Below are 19,036 nucleotides of genomic sequence, written 5' to 3'. Positions count from 1 at the left end.
TTTTTTTAACCCCCATGCAATGTTGAGTGACATCTGTAGGAGCTAACCCTAGGTGTTGCATTAGTTGTAACCCAACTAGACAATTTCATGAGCATGGCATGTCATTTGATAATTATGTTTATTTAAATCCTAACAAATAAAATGTTGCATACATTGTTAACTCAAATTGTGATTTGGATTTCCAATACTTTACGTAATGCTTAACAACTCCTTTAAAGTAATAAACCATAAAGTAATTATTAATCAAACCAAAGAATAAATGCTTAAAGTGAAAACCATTTCTATTTTTGTATAACAAAACTACAACTATTTTTGTTACACAAAATAGCTAAATAAAGTCTCTAAGATATATAAGAGTGTTGTGGGCCTCACATCTAATAATCCAATGGATGAGGTACACCAGATTTGAATTCAAACTCCAAATCAAATTTGAATTCAAATAAAGAAAAAGAAAAACAAAATAGAAAAAGAAAAGAAGAAGAGCCTCACAGCCGTCTCGGCCTGCTCGGCCCGCTAACCGGCCCAGCCTACGCGCAGCAGCACCAGGCCCAGCAAGCCGGCCCAACGCGCTGCTCACGCCTGCGCGCCCTTGTGCCTCGCCTGCTGCCGCTACCAACCGGACCCCATGCGTCAGCCACCCTCGGCAACAGTGCCTTCTTCCTCCCCACGCCAGCTTCTCCTCTCGACCAAGCCCCGACCGAAGCGGCAGGCGCGGGCCTAGGGTCACGCAAATCGCCTGGCCATGTTCCCTTGGCACCGCGCCCATGCAACACCTACACCAACTACCCCGCGCTCGTGAACCGTCCGATGTGTTCGGCGCATCGCCTGCCGTCCGCCTCGTCCGCCATTGGTGAAGCTTGGACCTTGGGGCTATAAAATGATGCCCAGAGCGCCCTAGGGTTCCTCAGCCCACCACCACCGTTCGGTGGCCCAACTGCCCGCACCACTCTAAGAGAGGAGGGCTAAGAGGGGGATCCAGAGGAGGGAGGCAAGCAGGGAGCTCGGAGTCGTCGACCACCGGAGCTTGGAGCACCGCCCCGAGCGCCTACTCCGACGACGCGGCTTCCACCACTAGGCAGCGCCTCGCCACCGCACCACCACCGAACACCGCCAAGCACCGCTCGGTGAGTTCCATTGCTGAGACCTCCTCCTAGCCCAGGGATGCCATCGCAAGGCACGCGCTCGCCGCGCTCGCAACGCCGCCGCCATGGCATGGCCACCGCATGCGCATCCAGCCGCCTCGCTAGACTAGGAAGTAGCCGTAGAGCACCGTCGTGACGCCTGGATGATAGCTGCGTAGACCAAGAAGCCGTTAGCCAGCCGCAGCACCTTGGCCACGTGCACCGGACCTCAGGCGGAGCTCCACCGTGCACCACCACCATGTGCGGACTCCACCGCGCCCTATGGGCATCATCGACGCTACATCATGCCTCCCCACTAACCGTCTGAAGGAAAACGGGGCACCAGGACCCCTGAAACAGCCCCTAGATGCCCCGCCGATGAGCACCGCCACGCCGAGCCGCCGACCACCATGGCCAAAGCCCTAGGAAGCCCTAGTCGCCACCTTGACCCCACCACCGTACTCACCGAGGCCTGGCAACTCCTTTGCCCACCTCAATTGCACACCCGCGCCGCTGAAGGGGCTCGTCGGTGAGCTCACCACCGGCGGGAGCACGCTAGGGAAGAAGAAGGGGAATTCCCCTCGCTGGCCACACTCACATGCACCCGGTGCACGTAGACCATGCCAAAGGAAAGCAGGATGGACTCAGTCCACCGAAGACCCAGCCTACGATCCATGGACCGTGAACACAAGTCCACCATGAGCCACGCTGTGTGGGCCGATCTATGGACCGAAGCCCAGTGGAGGCCCTAGGCTACAACGTGGCAGCGCCACAGCATGCCACGTGGTGGGCCAAAGCCTAGCCCGTATCCAGGCCCAATCGGCCCAGTTTGGACCCGGCCCGTGTTGACTGTTGACTAGTCAACGTTGACCGATTGACCGGGCCCACATGTCAGCAACACAGGGACTTTGGACCCACTTGTTAGTGGGTGACATCATGCCGACGTCACGCAGGTCCCACTTGTTAGTAACAAACACAGCCGAGGCGACGTCATGATGATGTCATAGTGATGTCAGCTGCTGATGTCAGCAGCTCTGGCCCCACCTATCAGTGACTATGATCCATTGACCGTTGACTCGCCCGTTGACTTGACGTTGACTTTGACCGGACCCACATGTCAGCGACCCAAGAGCCCCCGGTTCCACCTGTCGGAACTGATGACGTTGATGATGTCATGCTGACGTCAAGCTGACGTCAGCGGAACCCCACCCGTCAGCTTGGAACCGAGATGATGACGCCATACTGACATCATGATGGCGTCAGCATGCCATGTGGACTAGTCACAGTGTGACACATGTCAGCCCAGGATTAATTCAGCCTTTTCTATTTTCAGAAATGATTGAAACTTTAAAAATTCATAACTAATTCCTACGAACTCAGAAAAATACAAGACCAGGACCAAAACTCATCTAAAATCAAGCTCTACGCAATGAACTCATGATTGAGTGTATTTGGCTCTTTTGAATTTTCATTGCTCTTTGAGCTATTCTATAGACGTCGCTAACACGACTATAATGCGATCGTTTGTAGACTCGGAGGAGAACCAGACGGACAAGGACCGAGAGTACCGTGAGGAGTATGGAGACGACTTCACTGAAGGTGCCACATCCCACCCAATCTCGTAGCACCTATTACGCATGGCTAATATAGAACTGCTATTGCTTTACTTCCTTGTTATATTCACACTATGATAGGACTTGCATGGTAGTATGCTTTCTTGATGGCCTCTGCCTCACAACCTTAGTCCTGCTCACCCTGCTGTTAGGATAGTGACACGCTCGCTGCTATATTTCACTGCTTATTATTTCTACTATGCTTATAAATACTATAATGATGAGTGGTGGAAACTGGGGTTATCTGGACTTTGGGGAGAGTGCTGCGTGTGTGACTTGGGTGTGTGGAGGGTAAGGGTTCTATATTTCAGATATCACCAGTTTCCACCACGCATGTAGTACAAGCGTAGTAGAAGTATAAGTAATGAAATGTACAAGTCCTATATTATTTCTACCATGCAAGTCCTATCATAATATGACTGTAGCAGTAAAGTAAAGCAATAGCAGTTCTATATTAACCATACGTAATAAGTCCTATCATAATATAATCTACAACGGTCTTATTACACTCTGACTATGTGGATTTTTCGAAATGCGACGAGGCTACGGCCCATGGCTTTCTTTCGCCCCGTGAAGCGGAAATGCGGGATGACGCGACCGACCATTGTTTGTTCGCTGCGAGCGACAGGAGTAGGGGCCAGTTGTGTCCGCTTGGCCTGGTTGGCCCGGTCAACTTCTGTCAGTTTAAACAATTGACCCATCCACACCGGCTTGTTGCTTGGCTAGTTGGCTTTGCTGCCCCTTGTCTTTTTTTAACGGGGCTTAGCTGCCATGTGGTGGATCGATCTTTCAGCAAAATCTTATCTTAGCTAATTTTCGTAGGTTGACTTAGTGGCAAATCAGCTAGCGTGCTCCTTTCTCTCTTTTTTTTCCTAGGATCTCAAAAAACTGAGTTGATATATCTTGGTTTTTGAGCTTAAAGATGTGACTATACGTACACCGATGTATCCTCTTTCACAATTTGTACCAAAAATAACTTTAGAAAAGTAGGAGCACATATCCTAAGGCAAGAACTTAAACTCGGATAGACAGATCTCACACGACGAAAGTACTATATAAGATATGGGTCTATCTATATATCTGTTGACAGATTTAGCACCAAAAATCTGTCAAATTTTGGACAAACGAGAAGCTGACACATCAGCCATGGAAAACTGACAGATGGTAAAAGAAAAATCTGTCAGATTTTTATTACACAAGACAATATCCGACATAGATCCTAACAAAATACAGCTGAGTTGATGCACTGCTCCCTGCGCTGTGCTCACTAGCCGCTTTGCTGATGATGCTCACTAACAAATATGAAGCACAAAAATGGCACATGCATTCATCCTTCTTTTCTGGCTGTAAAAAGTAATGTTCAGGTCAAGATAGTTATTTTTAAATTATTGTTTCACTAATATGAGTATATGACAAGTTGGACAGATCACTAATAGCCAGGCAACTGACAAACTCTAGAAAATCTTTTCGCTAAATATAAACAGGCCCAGAGATTGCAAAGACAAGATGAAAAAAATTACCAAGTTCATGCACCACTATAGTACATGTCAGCTGCAAAAGCACCATAACTAGGCATAACATCAAATCATCCCTACCAGAATATTCTAAAGCCATTTTGGTGAGTCAAAAACACATTAAGCTGCACAAGTTTTTATGTCAAGATACTAGTTGATCTTCAGGGCACACATCATGCAGAGCTATTACACAGCCAAATTGCAGAAGTGGCACAATCATTACACAGTAAATACTTTCAGTTGGGTTTGTGCATGTAATTGATATATGACTCCAATATATGGAGCTGGAGGATGGTAGCATACTTACAGTGAAAAAGACACCCATTTGTCCAACTCATAACCAATTGTGCAGATATTATGTAAAGTTTCCTCTTTTAAAGAGATGTATAGGCATTTGACATGACATTCAAAGCAAAGTGAATATGCAAACAACCATTTTCCATTAATGCTAGACTTTCTCAGATGCAACAAAAAACAACCATATAGCACATATAACTAGGCTGCTGAAGCCCATCCAGAAGAAAAACTGCAGCCAAAAGCTCCATTTCCGGCACTCATTCAGATTTGGATGACAAACAAACAAACAATAACACTAGGCAAACGTGATCACCAATCCCTCATCACATACCACCTTTGAGTACAATTCCTAACTCTATGGTAAACAGGCAAGATAAATTAGAAAATTAATCAAATATAGCAAGAAAAAACATACAGCGAGGTGGCAAAAATATCAAGCATACAAACTGGTAATGTAAAGAAAAGGTCTGGGAAATGAATACTACTTAGCAACCTGACATTAGACATACGATGCAGTTTGTAAATGACACACACATCCACTCACACACACACATAGATCCGAAACAAAAAATGGCACGCGAGCTGGCAGAACCAAGTACCTTAGGCATCATCGAGGCAAAGGACACCTGGTAGAAACATCTTATCAGCAAGCCCAGCCTTCTCAACACAAAATGAAAAAATATGTAAAAAAGCACACATCAGAAGCAGGAAAATCATTGGCAGCAGAAGATTCTGCTTCATCCTGTTGGTCAGGAGTCAGGACTACACATATTCCTTGCTGCTTGAGACTGACCATTAAACAAAGGTGCAGGTTTCTTGGGTCTCTTGGGGAATTCAGCTCCAGCATGCTGCCAGGCAGAAATATCAGATCACAATCTTGTCAAATACACCACAAACCAAATGAGCTAACTGAAAAATGTTGAAGCAATAAACTGAGTCAAGCTTCAAGATTATACCATCTCATGCAATATCTCTCCCTCTGCAACATGCATGTGAAGTATATCCCCACAGTTTTTAATAAACAGTTACCAACAGCTCAAAATAGAGAGATATCATCAGCAACACAATGCTAATATTTTTGTAATAGCTACATAGAGAAAAATCATCATAAAAAATCATAAAATACAAGTTCTGCACCATATACATATTCTGGACCTCTACAAATATAAAAAAGATAACAGAGGTATTGAGCTTGAACAATTCAAAGAGTTGGGTGTTAGTGTTTCTTTGGTGGCTTCAACAAGGAAACAAAATGTGCTTACAGACTGCAAATGCCTAGAAAAGTAACCAAATGCATGAATGCAACTGAAAAATTTAACTGCAAAAGATGCTCTAAAACAAGTCAACTAGACAAGGAGGCAAACAAACCTCGACTGCTGCTAGCATGGATTGCTGAGACTCAAATTTGACAAAGCCAAAGCAAAAACTGATCAGGCTGCAACAACATGAATAAGTGTCAATAAGGAAAGTTTAGAAACTAATCAGGCTGTGAGTTCAGCAAGTTTGGTTTATGGATTCTTTTGCACATAGTTAGTATAAACATGATGAATGGGGGCCAAAATTCAAAGAATTGCCTAATGATGCATCAACCCCTCAAAACCAATCACCCCATGAACCTACAACTTAAACTAACCTGGCATTTGACTCGCATACCACCAGGAAAAAACAGAGAAGTGACAGCCCAGACCCAGATGCAGAGGTCAAAAAAACCACAAAAAACAAACAACAGAAACACACACACCCCCAGAACCACAAAAAAAACACAGAGACACACACAAACACCCAGACAAATATATAAAAAAACACAATCAAGAAAAATACCACACACACACCAACAAACACATACACACACCCACACCAAAAAAAGAAAAACACACACACACACACACACACAGACACAGACACAGAGATAGAGAGAGACACACACGCACGCACACACACAGACAAAGAGAGAGAGAGACAAACAGAGAGAGAGAGACAGAGAGAGAGAGACACAGAGATACACATACAAAGGCACTCAAAAGGCCAAAAAAAATAAGAACCTTCATCAGCTTAGTAGCATCAGGCTGAGCAGCAGTCAAAGACACAACCACAACCACACCAAATCAGTAGCAGCAGGCATCCACAGCAAGCATCAATAGCAGCAGGAAACAACAGCAAACAGCTACAAAAAGCAGAAAAAAGGCAGCAGCAGCTCAAACAACATAAATGCAGATCTACAAAAAAATCAAATATATAAAAAAAATCCAAAAAAGCAGCTACAAATACACAGTCAAGAAAAATACCACATACCCACAAACACAGACACACACCCACACCAAAAAAGCAAAAAAAACACACACACACGCGCGCACACAAACAGAGAGAGAGCCAACACACACACACACCAAAAAAAGCAAAAAAAATTGAAAAAAAACACGCGTACACACAAAAACAAAAAAACACAAACAGACCCAAACAATCACACACAATAAAAAAACACAAACAGAGACACACTCACTCACCCAGAATGGCCTGCCACATACAAAAAAAGAGAAGCCTAAAGAAAGGCCCACAAATGGACCAAAATAAATCCAAGAAAGATAAAAAAAAAACACTCACACAAACAAAGAAACAAACACAAGCCCACACACACACAAGAGAGAGAGAGAAATGTACTTATAAATAATAACTAAGAGCGAATTGCTAAACTGAGAACTTGCTTAGCGTACCAGGAAAGACACTGAAAAACAGTCACAATAAAAAAATGCAAAAAGCTCCAAAATGTGGCTCATCTTGTCAGCCAGCCCAGCCTTCTCAAAAAACAGCAACAGAATCACCACTGCCGATGATGGTGGTGACACCCTTTGTGGTTGTGAGCTCAGCCAACTTCTTAGCAATCGCCTGAAGAAAACACCATTGTCTTAAAACAATGACAGATAAAACATACAACAGGGTTGACATTTAATTACCTTCTGCATGAGGAAGCCAGCAACAGCAGGCTTCAAATAATTGGTAACTCCTTCAGTTGAAGCATGAGCTCTGTGTGCCGTGCCGAAAGCATCATTGACATAAAAGGTCAGCAACAGATGCTAACTCAGGTCGTTCTTCTCTTCCTCCTTGTAGGATCTAACATTCTTTAGGAGCAGAACTCCACCTTCTGGCAAAGCAGTAACCAACTTCTCAACTTCCTCACAAATGCAATCATTGGCCATTACAACCTATTTATACAAATATTCTAGCCCTTAGAATAACTAAAAGAAAGCAGATACCAAAATAAGCTGATGTCAAATCTTAGCATAAGTTCAACTCCAAGGAGCTCAGACAAGCGTGGAACAAAAGAGGCTTCAAGCTGTGCTTTGGGGTGACACCTTTTTTACGACCCCGGAAATGGCATCAAGAAACTACTATGGGTGATAGATCCAAACAATAATATATTATCAAAATGCAGAACTTGCAAAGCGTACTAGCATCAACCAAAAGTAATCACTCACAGAATAACAGCAAGAGACTACCAAAAGTAATCACTCACAGAATAACAGCAAGAGACTAAGAGCAATAAAGATGGAATCAGGTGCCAAATGAAGAGGACACATATATATCAGTCAATATCAGTCAATGTAGGGGGAAGTTGTGTGTGCCAGAAAACAGGGAAAACAAACAATTCTATGTAAAGTCACACACTATTAATTAACATCATGCACCTTTCAGGCAAATGAGCCACACTCAAAAAAAAATTGCACAGATTTTAACTGAAATGCACATTCAGGCACTCAACATGCCTACTGAAATGCATATATACAAAAACATCTGCAAGCCCATGCTGTAATGTTCCATTATTGTCACTGATAGATGGCAAAAAAAAATTGGATTATCTCTGAAACTACCACACCTGATAGCACAACTGTGTACAGAGTTGATAACTGAATCAACCGAAACTGTCTTTTCCGCCAATTGATCCAGTCGGGTAAACAATTGATAGATATTGTTTGTTTGGTTATTTTCTCTACTACCCTCCTAGTCCCTTTTCTTTAAACTACTACTTAAAGCAATAGAATAGCCGTGTATAATCACAGCCAACTGTAGACTGCCGACTTTAGCGATACAAAAACAGTGTATTATTGTATTAACTACAAAATAATCTACTCGAACCCAGATCTAGTACACAAAGCCACCACAAAAAAATCGTCGCCCCTTCCTGGACCTCTACATCTCGTGCCAGATCTACTACGCAGCCACAAACAAACGCGACCATTTCAGCGCGCACAACCAGTAGCTCGTCAAACAAAAAGCAAAATATCAACGAACAAACATGCGAAGAAACGAAATACACTTACACAAATCGACCGACTCCTCTGCGACCGTCGGTACGGGAAGCGGCGCGCGAGGATCCCGCTCAGAACACCACTCGCAGCAGGCATAGAGGGGAGCGGCGGCGAAGACAGCAACTCACCAATAGCTGGCCACAGCTCGGTGGAACAACCGCCGAAGTCCGACCACCGCTCGCCGACGCCCCACCCCACAGCCAGCCATAGCTCCGCACAGCAGCCGCCGAATAGCCTGGCGACTAGCGCGGCGCAAGCGAGCGGAAGAGACGCGGAAGAGCGGTGCGGCAAAAGCGAGCGGAACCGAGCAGAGAGCGGAGCGGAGTGGTGCGGCGCGGCATGGCGCAAGTGAAGCGGCGGCGAGGGCCTTGCGCCCACCGCCTGCGCCGGCGCGCGTGCGAGAAACAGACGGAATCGGAGAGGATTGGGGATAAACACGGTGGAGATGAAAATTCATAAGATATATACTCAATTCATGTGCTTTCTTTTTTTTGTGAAACCAATTCATGTGCTTTCTGGTCTTAAATCATTGTTGCTGACAATTTATAAACTAGTATAGTGGACTCATGAAGGTCATTGAGCATCTTCATCTGTACAAAAACACAACATTTTGGAACAAACGTAAAAGGTTGATTAGGGTTCCGAGCTCAGCATAGATAAATTTGTGTGCGGCTAAAAAGCTGATAGCTAGGATTTAAAGGCTTTTAATTTCTGATGAAGATGCTAATTAGTGTGAGAGATGATTAGCTTACTTGGTTATGTTACCTATTGTTCAATTAAAGTCACAGATTTGACACATGTGTCTGTATTTTTCTTGTCTAGAAACATACGATATTATTCATTTAGCGTAAGTGTGCTAGATGAAAATGAAACACCAACGGTGACTTTAGCAATCTCAAAATCTAACGTTAATTGCCCAAAGGGGCTCATAGGGGTCACTATGCTGGAACGGGCGTGTTTGGTTCAAGGAATGCAATGATCCATCGTTCTATAGCTCTTCATTTTTTTGTTTATTTTGTGGAATAAAATGTATTGATTCAACACCACATTTTCATCCCACGAGCTATGAGCTAAGCATAAACATAAGCACGGAGTCATTTCACTAAAATTTACTCAAACCCAAACGTATGCTCATGTACTTTGTTTCAAAAAAAAGTAACAGGAGAGAGAAAAACAAACTCAGTCGGACACAAAAATACAATACAGTGAGAGCATCATCAGGAGACTCTCCATATCATTCCTACATACTAATAATAGAAATTTTGGTGAAAACTACCCTCCAATAGCTTTTCTAAATGGTCATCCAAATATAGGCATCTTGTATTTCAGATTTTTCGTTAGCCAAAAATAAAAGACGAGAATGGCTCACTAAAGTGTGCATGGGATATAGAAAAACTGTTGGAGAGTGAAAAAATATAGAGAGTGATTTTTAAGCAAATGACTCTCCAAATAATGATTTAGAGAGTGAGATTTAGAAATGCTCTTAAAAGATCCTACGAGGAAAGGAAAACGAAAAACTCAATCCAATTTTTTTTTGAGAAACCAGGTATATATTTCATAAATATTTCTGATGGTTTTGTAAACCATCAGAAATATTTATGAAATATATACATGGTTTCTAAAAAAAAATTGAATTGAGTTTTTCGTTTTCTTTTCTTCCGAGAATCTTTCAAGAGCATTTCTAAATCCCACGCTCTAAATCTAACTCAATCCAACTCAGTCAGACTCAGCTTAAACAGGCTACAAGGCCCAGAGCATCATTCGAGCCCAATCTGTCCAACACTGTTGGGCACAACCGTGTAATCCAGCCCAGCGACTCGCCGTCCACCCGTTCCTCGCCCGCATCAAAGCAAGCAACCGACCAACAAAATCCCGCCGCTTCCTGAATCCTATCACGCCGGACGCGCCGCAGCCGCGAAACCCAACCCAAGCAGATAGCATTGCGTCGAACACATCATCGTCTGCAGCTGCAATGGCCACCACCACGGCGGCAGCGTCCCTCACCACCCTGTCCCCCGCCTCCGGCAAGCGGTTAGTCCTCTCGTCCCCGTCCCTCTCATTCTCCTCTCACCGCCTGGCCACCACCACCCACCGCACCGTCGCGTCGTCGAGGACGGCGAGGAGGCGGGCGGCGTCGGCGTCCCGGGTGGTGGCGACCATCGCGGTGGGCGACAAGCTCCCCGACGCGACGCTGTTCTACTTCGACCCGGCCGACGGGGAGCTGAAGACGGTGACGGTGGCGGAGCTGACGGCGGGCAAGAAGGCGATCCTGTTCGCGGTGCCCGGCGGGCGAGCTGAGGGCGAAGGGCGTGGACACCGTGGCGTGCGTGTCGGTGAACGACGCGTTCGTGATGAAGGCGTGGAAGGAGTCGCTGGGGCTAGGCGATGACGTGCTGCTGGAGCTGACGCGCGCGCTGGGCGTGGAGATGGACCTCTCTGACAAGCCCGTCGGGCTCGGCGTGCGGTCCAGGAGGTACGCGCTCCTGGCCGAGGACGGCGTCGTCAAGGTGCTCAACCTCGAGGAGGGCGGCGCCTTCACCACCAGCAGCGCCGAGGAGATGCTCAAGGTGCTCGGCTGAGCTTTTGAGTAATTGAGCTGCCTGCCTGCCGCCTCGTCTGCTCATTGCAGTTGCAGTTGTGCCGTCGCTGCAGCAGCAGCAGCAGCAGCAATAGTTGCGGGAGCCGTGCTGCGTTCTGCGCTTCTCCTGCGACAGGAACCTATCGTCGTCGATGTGAAGAGGAGTTGTTTTGTTGGACGTTTCGTGCCACGCCCATGTAGCCGGCCATGTGTTCGATGGAAATGTGAAATCCGAGTCGTGACTTGAGCCGAGTGCCTGTGTTTCCGTGGAAATGTGGAATGCAATTGCATACTGTGCCTCCGTTCGTTTCTCTTATAATCCATCTTTTTCAGCTGGTTTTTTTCAGTGAAAACAGTGTTTTTCTCGTCAAAATAGTATTTTTCTCTTTCAACCAATCAGTCTGAAACAGTACTTTGGCTTATTTTTTCAGCGAAGCGAACGGCCCGTATCTGTACGTGCCATTGCACAGGACACAGGTTGAGAAAGGTATTCACCGAACATTTGGGGCGGCAACACTGTAACGAAGTACTCCGTAGTTGCGAGCAGGGAGTGTGCGGCCCAAGCTGACAAGCTGTGGTAGGCCTCGTTGTGAGGAATCGGGCCCGAGTACAGCCCAACAACGTCTAGTCGATTTGGATGCATACAGAATCCACTATCACTGAATACAGAATATCCCCCCTCCATGTCCTGTCAGTGGTCCAGGGGCGTGTTGGCTTAACTCAACGGTCAGATCCGGATACCATGGACGGGGATGCGCCCACGAGCCCAATGGTTAAGTACAGAAAATGACGTAAGACGAGAAGAAACGAGCTCTCAGGTTAACTGGTACACTGCACGTGATTAGGCGAAGGTGACACACCGGACAAGCATGTTTACGCTAGCTAACGCGGCGACGTGTGGCTCTTCCATTAGCGGCGTCGTCGGCGTCGGCGTATCGGCACATGCCCCCCCGGGCCTTCATCTACGGGCCCCGCCGCCGATCACGGCCCCGGATCGGTGATTAAGGGCCTCTTTGGTTGATGCCAGAGATTTGTCAAGCTAAAAGTTAGGCTAAAATATTGTTATAAATTTAACACACTAAATATGAGAGTTTGATAAATTTTGGTGGCAAATTAAATATTAGTTAAAATTATGACTTGCCAAATCATTGACGTGGTAAAATTAGGAAGGGAACCCATCAGAGCCCAAGAGATCACGTGCACAAAGCGGGAGGCGCTCGCGTCATGCGCGCGGCGCGGCGGGAGTATATGTAGGGGAGAGAAGCGGCGCAGGGCACATGAGAATATGTGAGATATGACTGTGTGAGAGTGTGAGACGAGGCGACACGCGCAATCTGCTCGAGATACGTGTAAAGAAAGGGTTGGAGTTTTCAGGATAAAGTTACAGCGCTTCTCCTTTTCAGATGCCCTAGTGGATTGTCACGGAAGGGAAGACAAACCTACGCTTGTCACTTGTCCATCTATCAGCTAGTAGTAGTCTTTTTTCTTTGCGATTATCAGCTAGTAGTAGTCCTGGTGTATACTGCTGCACTCATGAGAATTTGAGATGGCTTGGTCGTTTGGAGACAGAGAAGGGGAAAAAAATCAGCCACGGAAGAGATTGTCTGTCCTAGGAGAAGGGTGCAAACTTTGGTGCAGTGGCTTGATTCCTCTGTTAACGAGGGCGAAATTCATTATCTAATAAAACAGAAACAGAAATGCTTGAATAGGGCGTTCGACCATACGGACGAACACTGCAGAAACGACGGTGCTGTCCACTCGCTCCCCCTACCCGGGCTGCACGGCCCTGCCGCCATCCGCACGCTCCACCCCCGCGCGCCCCAATCCTGCGCCGCGCAGCCCCCCATTCCACGCAGCGCCGCATCCCCCGCCGTGCCGCGGTGCATCTCCCGCGCGCGCCCCACTCCGCCTCACAGATTCTCCATCGCGCGGTCCGCCTTCTCCACCGAAGCGACCCGCCATGGCCTTCTCCACCGGAGCGGCGAGCTCCGCGTCACCGACGAGCTCTACACGGTGAACTCCACACGTTGACGAGCCTCCATTCCCAAGCAGCAACGAGATGTTGCACTGAAAGCGCATGTTGCAAACATATGTTTCAGATGTTTCAGAGGTATGTTGCGAGTGTTTCGTATCTGTATTGCAAAAGTAGATCGGGATGCTCACATGTTGCAATGGCTATGCACATATGTTTCAACTGTATATTCCAAATATTTCATCTATAGCAGATGTATGTTGCAAGTGTTTTCATCTAGATGTTGCAAAAGTAGATCTGGATATTGCATATACATGCATGTTGCAAATGTACGTTTCAAGTATTTTATTTGGATGTTGCATATGTTTGGAATAGTTTTCAAGTGTTTTTTAGGTGTTTTTACAAGTGTTTCAGACACATGCTTCAAGTGTTTCATCTGTCTTCTTTTGTATGTTGCAACTGTTGCATATGGATGTTTTAAAAGTAGATCGGTTGTTGCACATCAGATGCGCATGGGAAGCGATTGGTGACGTGGGCCCGCTGCTGGGGCACTCGCTCGCAAGCCCGACACGTTGGGGTACGTGCTCGCTCGCTCGCTGAGCGGCACCGTTTGAAGCTAGCGCCCTAGACGCTAACAAGTCCAGACCGGAAAAGGAGAGTAATACAAATAAATTTTTAAGGGTACTATAGACCAAATCCATCATATATTGTATCCCCTCCCTCTATCTCTAAAACTTGAAGCATGTGTCCACCTCGATGCCTAACTGTGCGGCTCGCCTAGCTCTCCACGTTTTCTTGTGTTGACCGTGCACCACTCCTACTCACCCTTGTGTGTGGCCATAGCATAGAGGAGCGTGGCACTCGGCAAAGCCCAATTTGTACTCGGCAAAGGCTTTGCCGAGTGCTGCACTCGGCAAAGAACACTCGGCAAAGAACCCGTCGGCAAAGGCGTCTTTGCCGAGTGTCTTTTGTCGGGCACTCGGCAAAGTTGAAACCGAAAAAACCCTAAAAAATGGGAATTTTTACCAAAAAAAAATAGATTTTTTTTATCGATGGAGGCCCCCACCGGCCAGCACCCATCCATCTCCGACATTTTTCGCGTGAATTTCATGGCTACGCGGCCGACGCGATTCGAACCCGAGACCTTCCACTGTGCACGTACCTCCTCTACCACTATACCACACTCTCACTTGTGTCTGGATTCCGTTTTAGTTTTCAATATATTATACTAAATCGAGTGTAAATTACATGTTTGAGGCCCTAAACGAATTCAAATAAAAAAGTTGTAAACTACAAAGTTTCATAACTTTTCGAGATCTACACTTTTAGTTTAGGAAGTTTTTCCATCCGAGGTCGTTTACAAAATTTGAATTTTAAAATTTTGAAATTCAAACACACCTTTGCATGACAAGATGTTTTCAAATCAAAAAGTTGTCAACTACAATGTTTCATAACTTTTCGAGATCTACAGAGTTTATTTTGGTTGTTTTTTCATCCGAGGTCGTTTGAAAGTTCGAATTTTAAAATTTTGAAATTCAAACGCAGTTTTGCATGACAAGATGTTTTCAAATCAAAAAGTTGCCAACTACAATGTTTCATAACTTTTCGATATCTACAGAGTTTATTTTGGTTGTTTTTTCATCCGAGGTCGTTTGAAAAGTTCGAATTTTAAAATTTTGAAATCCAAACACAATTTTGCATGACAAGATGATTTCAAATCAAAAAGTTGCCAATTACAAAGTTTCATAACTTTTCGAGATCTACAAAGTTTATTTTGGTTGTTTGGTCATCTGTTCATCCGACATGGTCGTTCTAATATTGTTCATAAATCTTATATATCTCTCTTGTAGTTTCATAAACTACCAGAGAGATATGTTAGATTTGTGAATAAATTTATTTTCACTTTGTCGTATGAAGAAAATACCAAAACAAACATTGTACATCTTGATGAGTTATACAACTTTGTAGTTGAAAACTTTTTCATTTGAATTAATTTACTGTTTCAAAATATGCTTTGAAATTTTCTTTGCCGAGTGTAAAAAAAAACACTCGGCAAAGAAGCTCTTTGCCGAGTGTCAAAAAAAACACTCGGCAAAGAAGCTTTTTTGTCAAGTGTAAATTGCATGTTTGAGGCCCTAAACGAATTCAAATAAAAAAGTTGTAAACTACAAAGTTTCATAACTTTTCGAGATCTACACTTTTAGTTTAGGAAGTTTTCCCATCCGAGGTCGTTTACAAAATTTGAATTTTAAAATTTTAAAATTCAAACGCAGTTTTACACGACAAGATGTTTTCAAATCAAAAAGTTGTCAACTACAATGTTTCATAACTTTTCGAGATCTATAGAGTTTATTTTGGTTGTTTGGTCATCTGTTCATCCGACATTGTCGTTTAACATTGTTCACAAATCTTATATATCTCTCTTGTAGTTTCATAAACTACAAGAGAGATATGTTAGATTTGTGAACAAATTTACTTTCACTTTGTTATATGAAGAAAAGACCAAAACAAACATTGTACATCTTGATGAGTTATACAACTTTGTAGTTGAAAACTTTTTCATTTGAATTAATTTACTGCTTCAAAATATGCTTTGAAATTTTCTTTGCCGAGTGTCAAAAAAAATAACACTCGGCAAAGAAGCTCTTTCTCGGCAAAGGTGTCTTTGCCGAGTGCCCGAAAAACAACACTCGGCAAACCGCCTGGCACTCGGCAAAGAGCCGGTCTCCGGTAGTGCGTTGCTCATATGGGCAGACAGGAGTGTGAGGAATCAGGTGAGTAGGGGATAGGAGGGGAGTAAGAGAATAAAATGAATTTAACTATGACACATGCATGAACACCACATGTCAGGATAGATCGATATGAGAGATGAACATGTGTGAGTAATTTGATGAACGCTAAATTCCTATGTTATTAAATTGTCTTGGAGACCTCTCTTATTATACACTGACTCAGTGTATCAAATTGGCATGTGTAGTACAAAAGGGTGGGTAAGCTTTGAGTGTCGGTGGGGACTCCAAAGGTGGTTGCAGCTCAAAAGAGCGTGCTGGGAGTTAGCTGTCGTAACCGTCAGAACCTCACCTGCAATAGATCCTTCTCTTTAGCCCTTCAGACTACAAGGTACTAGATCGATGGTCCTCCTAAGTTGTGGACAGCATGGAGGATTTTCAGCTTTCCATCAGTTGCTCTGTAAACCTCAGCGGCACCAAAAAGATCCGGAAGCGAGCTGAACTTCAACCTGAGACAGCGCATCAACTATCTGCTTATGCACAGCGAGCTAGCCGAGACATGTCTCACCCGCATCGCTCTTGTGAGTTGGGAAAAGTATAGCCTGCTCAATTGCGATGCGTGTCGTTATCAAGTGATAAACTGATAATCCAACTTGCGAAGTGGTGGTAGGAAGCGTACTTCCAAATCCTACCGAGATCAGCAGCGCCCAACACGGATGCATGCATGGTGACTGGTGATGGCGGTGCTTTGTGGGCCAGCCAGCCGACCTGTTGAGGAAAATGCTGGCACAGACTGCGAGAAACAAGGCCTCCGCAGTGCACAATGAGCTTGTTCACTGTTTGGTTTATGGACTGATAATAAGTCTGGCTGGTGTTTTGACCTAATACTAAAATTTGACATGTCATCATGTGCATTGCAAAGCATTCATATAGTATAAAGTTTTGAATGCATTCACTAAATAAGGTTTATTTCATAATGTTGTTATTTCATGTGATGTGTTTCAAAAACCCTAAATACAGATCATGACCACAAGGGTCAAATTTCATGTGTTCATGTGAGGCCATGTGTCAATTGACTCAAATAACCCTAATGGGCCATGTTACTGGTCAAAAATCAAAATCTAAGTGAAAGGAAGACAAATCAAATTTGAATTCATATTCAAATTATCAAAGTCCTTTTTGCCCCTTTTTACTAATTCAAAATCCATGAGGAATTTGGGGTTGAGGCAAAAAGCAAAATTGGAAATTAATTTATGAAGATCAACTTTGGTATTCAAAGTTTTTCAAGTTTACATATAAAATTTGGAGTAATTTTGAAATGATTCAAATCTTTAAATGTACCCCAAATTTGAATTTCAAAATGGGGGCAGAATTTGAAAAAGTTTCTTAAACCAAAGTTGTAGTACTTGAAAAGTTGAGCAACTTTCATTTTTGGAGATTTTCAACTTCTTTAGAAAATTTCTGAGTAATTTGAGATATGAATGCAGTGGCAGTTCTGTAATTATTTCAAAATTTCACCTCCACCTCACTGCTTGCCGCCGGCGCCACGCGGAGTTCACCGCCAATCGGTTTTCACCGCTTTCACGCGCAGTGACACGCCCAAACCTCCGTGGCGAGTTCGTCCGTGTGCTGTCATCACCGTACGCCCTCAAGCTTGCTATAAATAGGAGTACATCGTCGTCAATCGGAGTTCTCCCGTCGACTGTTTGCCGCCGGTGACCTTGCTGCGATCGCCCAATTCATCCTCGTCGGACCACCTCAAGCCAATTGCGTTGGCCGGCAGCTCCGCCTTGCCCTGCCGCTCATTCCTGACCTGCTCGCCTCGCTTCTAGCCGATCGGTACCACCGTGCGAAGGCATCTTCTTCGGAGCCGGCCGAAGCTCCGCCGCAACTGCCTCACTGTGGCCAGGCTACTCCAGACTATCTCCGACTACACCAAGCCCATCATCGTAATCCCGGTGAGCTCCTGAGCGTGTTGCTCACTCTTCCTTTGACTCTACTGCACCGTAGCCCTAGTTACAACGATCACCGTCGGGTCCGAGCCGCCATGGCCAGCGTCGAGTTCCATCCGGTGTACCCTTTTCTGTTCTGAGGCTCGAGAAAGATGCGTGACTTTGTGTAGATCATGTAGGAGCAATCCGTATCGTCGGAGAGTCACCACCGGCGCGTTTTGCTGGCCGGAACTGGCCGCGCCACCGTGCGGCTTCGTTGTGTCGCTGACAGCGGGCCCAGGCTGTCAGTGAAGCTGAGGAAGAAGAACAGTACTTATTTTTGTTTTCTGATTTTGAATAGTGCAGCAATTTAGCAATTTTGTAGGAATTTATTTACACATCCAAAAATTCTGAAAATTTGTGGGTAGCTTCTGTGCATGTTCTAGTATGATTTAAAAATTTGAAACATAGAATTTGAATATAGTTTTAATGTTCAAATATTTGGTCCTTTAATTGAAAAATGCAATTTCCATGATTTTTGTAGGTCACTATATAACTCCAAAAATTATGAAATTTATTTTGGTACACTAATTTATCATGAGGAAGCTTACATAAAAATTTGAGCTTAATTGGACAAAGTTTATTTTATGACTAATGTAGACTTACTTATTTAATTAATTATTCATTTAATCAATGTTTAATCAATTAAGATTGTTTGACTTTAGAATTGTTTGTTGACCTTGGGTCATTAAATTATAATGATCCTTAGTATCTTAATTAGTATTTGAACTAATATCTAATCTATAATTAGTAAATCTTAATGACATTTCATGTGATAACAAAAGTCATTAATACGTTAACTCGTCGAAACCCTAAGTGTTGATTAGTGTTGGATCTTGTTTTGGTCATGTTTTGTGACTAATAGGGTTCTAAGATCCATTATGTCAAGTCACATGTGTGATTCTTAATGATAGGGT

The 19,036-nt window shown here is 44.5% G+C and overlaps 1 protein-coding gene and 1 pseudogene across 19 annotated transcripts; one reads left to right on the top strand and one right to left on the bottom strand.

The window, feature by feature from the left end:
• Positions 1-3,761: 3,761 nt before the first annotated feature.
• LOC136466772 (uncharacterized) lies at positions 3,762-9,478 on the bottom strand. 19 transcript variants are annotated; one of them, XR_010761449.1, is made up of 7 exons: positions 8,862-9,478; positions 7,497-7,745; positions 6,179-7,428; positions 5,914-5,980; positions 5,502-5,632; positions 5,145-5,393; positions 3,762-4,078 (listed from the first exon to the last, which is right to left on the bottom strand). XR_010761449.1 is itself a non-coding variant. In XM_066465273.1 (4 exons), exons 1-4 carry the CDS (start codon positions 9,355-9,357, stop codon positions 5,146-5,148), a joined length of 528 nt encoding a protein of 175 aa, XP_066321370.1. In that variant the 5' UTR covers positions 9,358-9,478; the 3' UTR covers positions 4,091-5,145. The 19 variants fall into 19 exon arrangements, 1 of the variants encoding a protein (XP_066321370.1); XR_010761453.1 differs by having other exon boundaries at positions 7,257-7,428; XR_010761447.1 differs by having other exon boundaries at positions 5,145-5,171; positions 5,243-5,393; positions 5,502-7,428.
• Positions 9,479-10,642: 1,164 nt separating this feature from the next.
• Positions 10,643-11,671, top strand: LOC136462938 (peroxiredoxin-2E-2, chloroplastic-like; annotated as a pseudogene).
• The last annotated feature ends 7,365 nt before the right edge of the window (positions 11,672-19,036 follow it).

This window comes from Miscanthus floridulus, chromosome 7 (assembly GCF_019320115.1).
Source record: "Miscanthus floridulus cultivar M001 chromosome 7, ASM1932011v1, whole genome shotgun sequence".
NCBI classification, from domain to species: Eukaryota; Viridiplantae; Streptophyta; class Magnoliopsida; order Poales; family Poaceae; genus Miscanthus; species Miscanthus floridulus.
The sequence above is the reverse complement of the archived record's forward strand: the minus strand, read 5'-3'. Positions and strand labels throughout refer to the sequence as shown.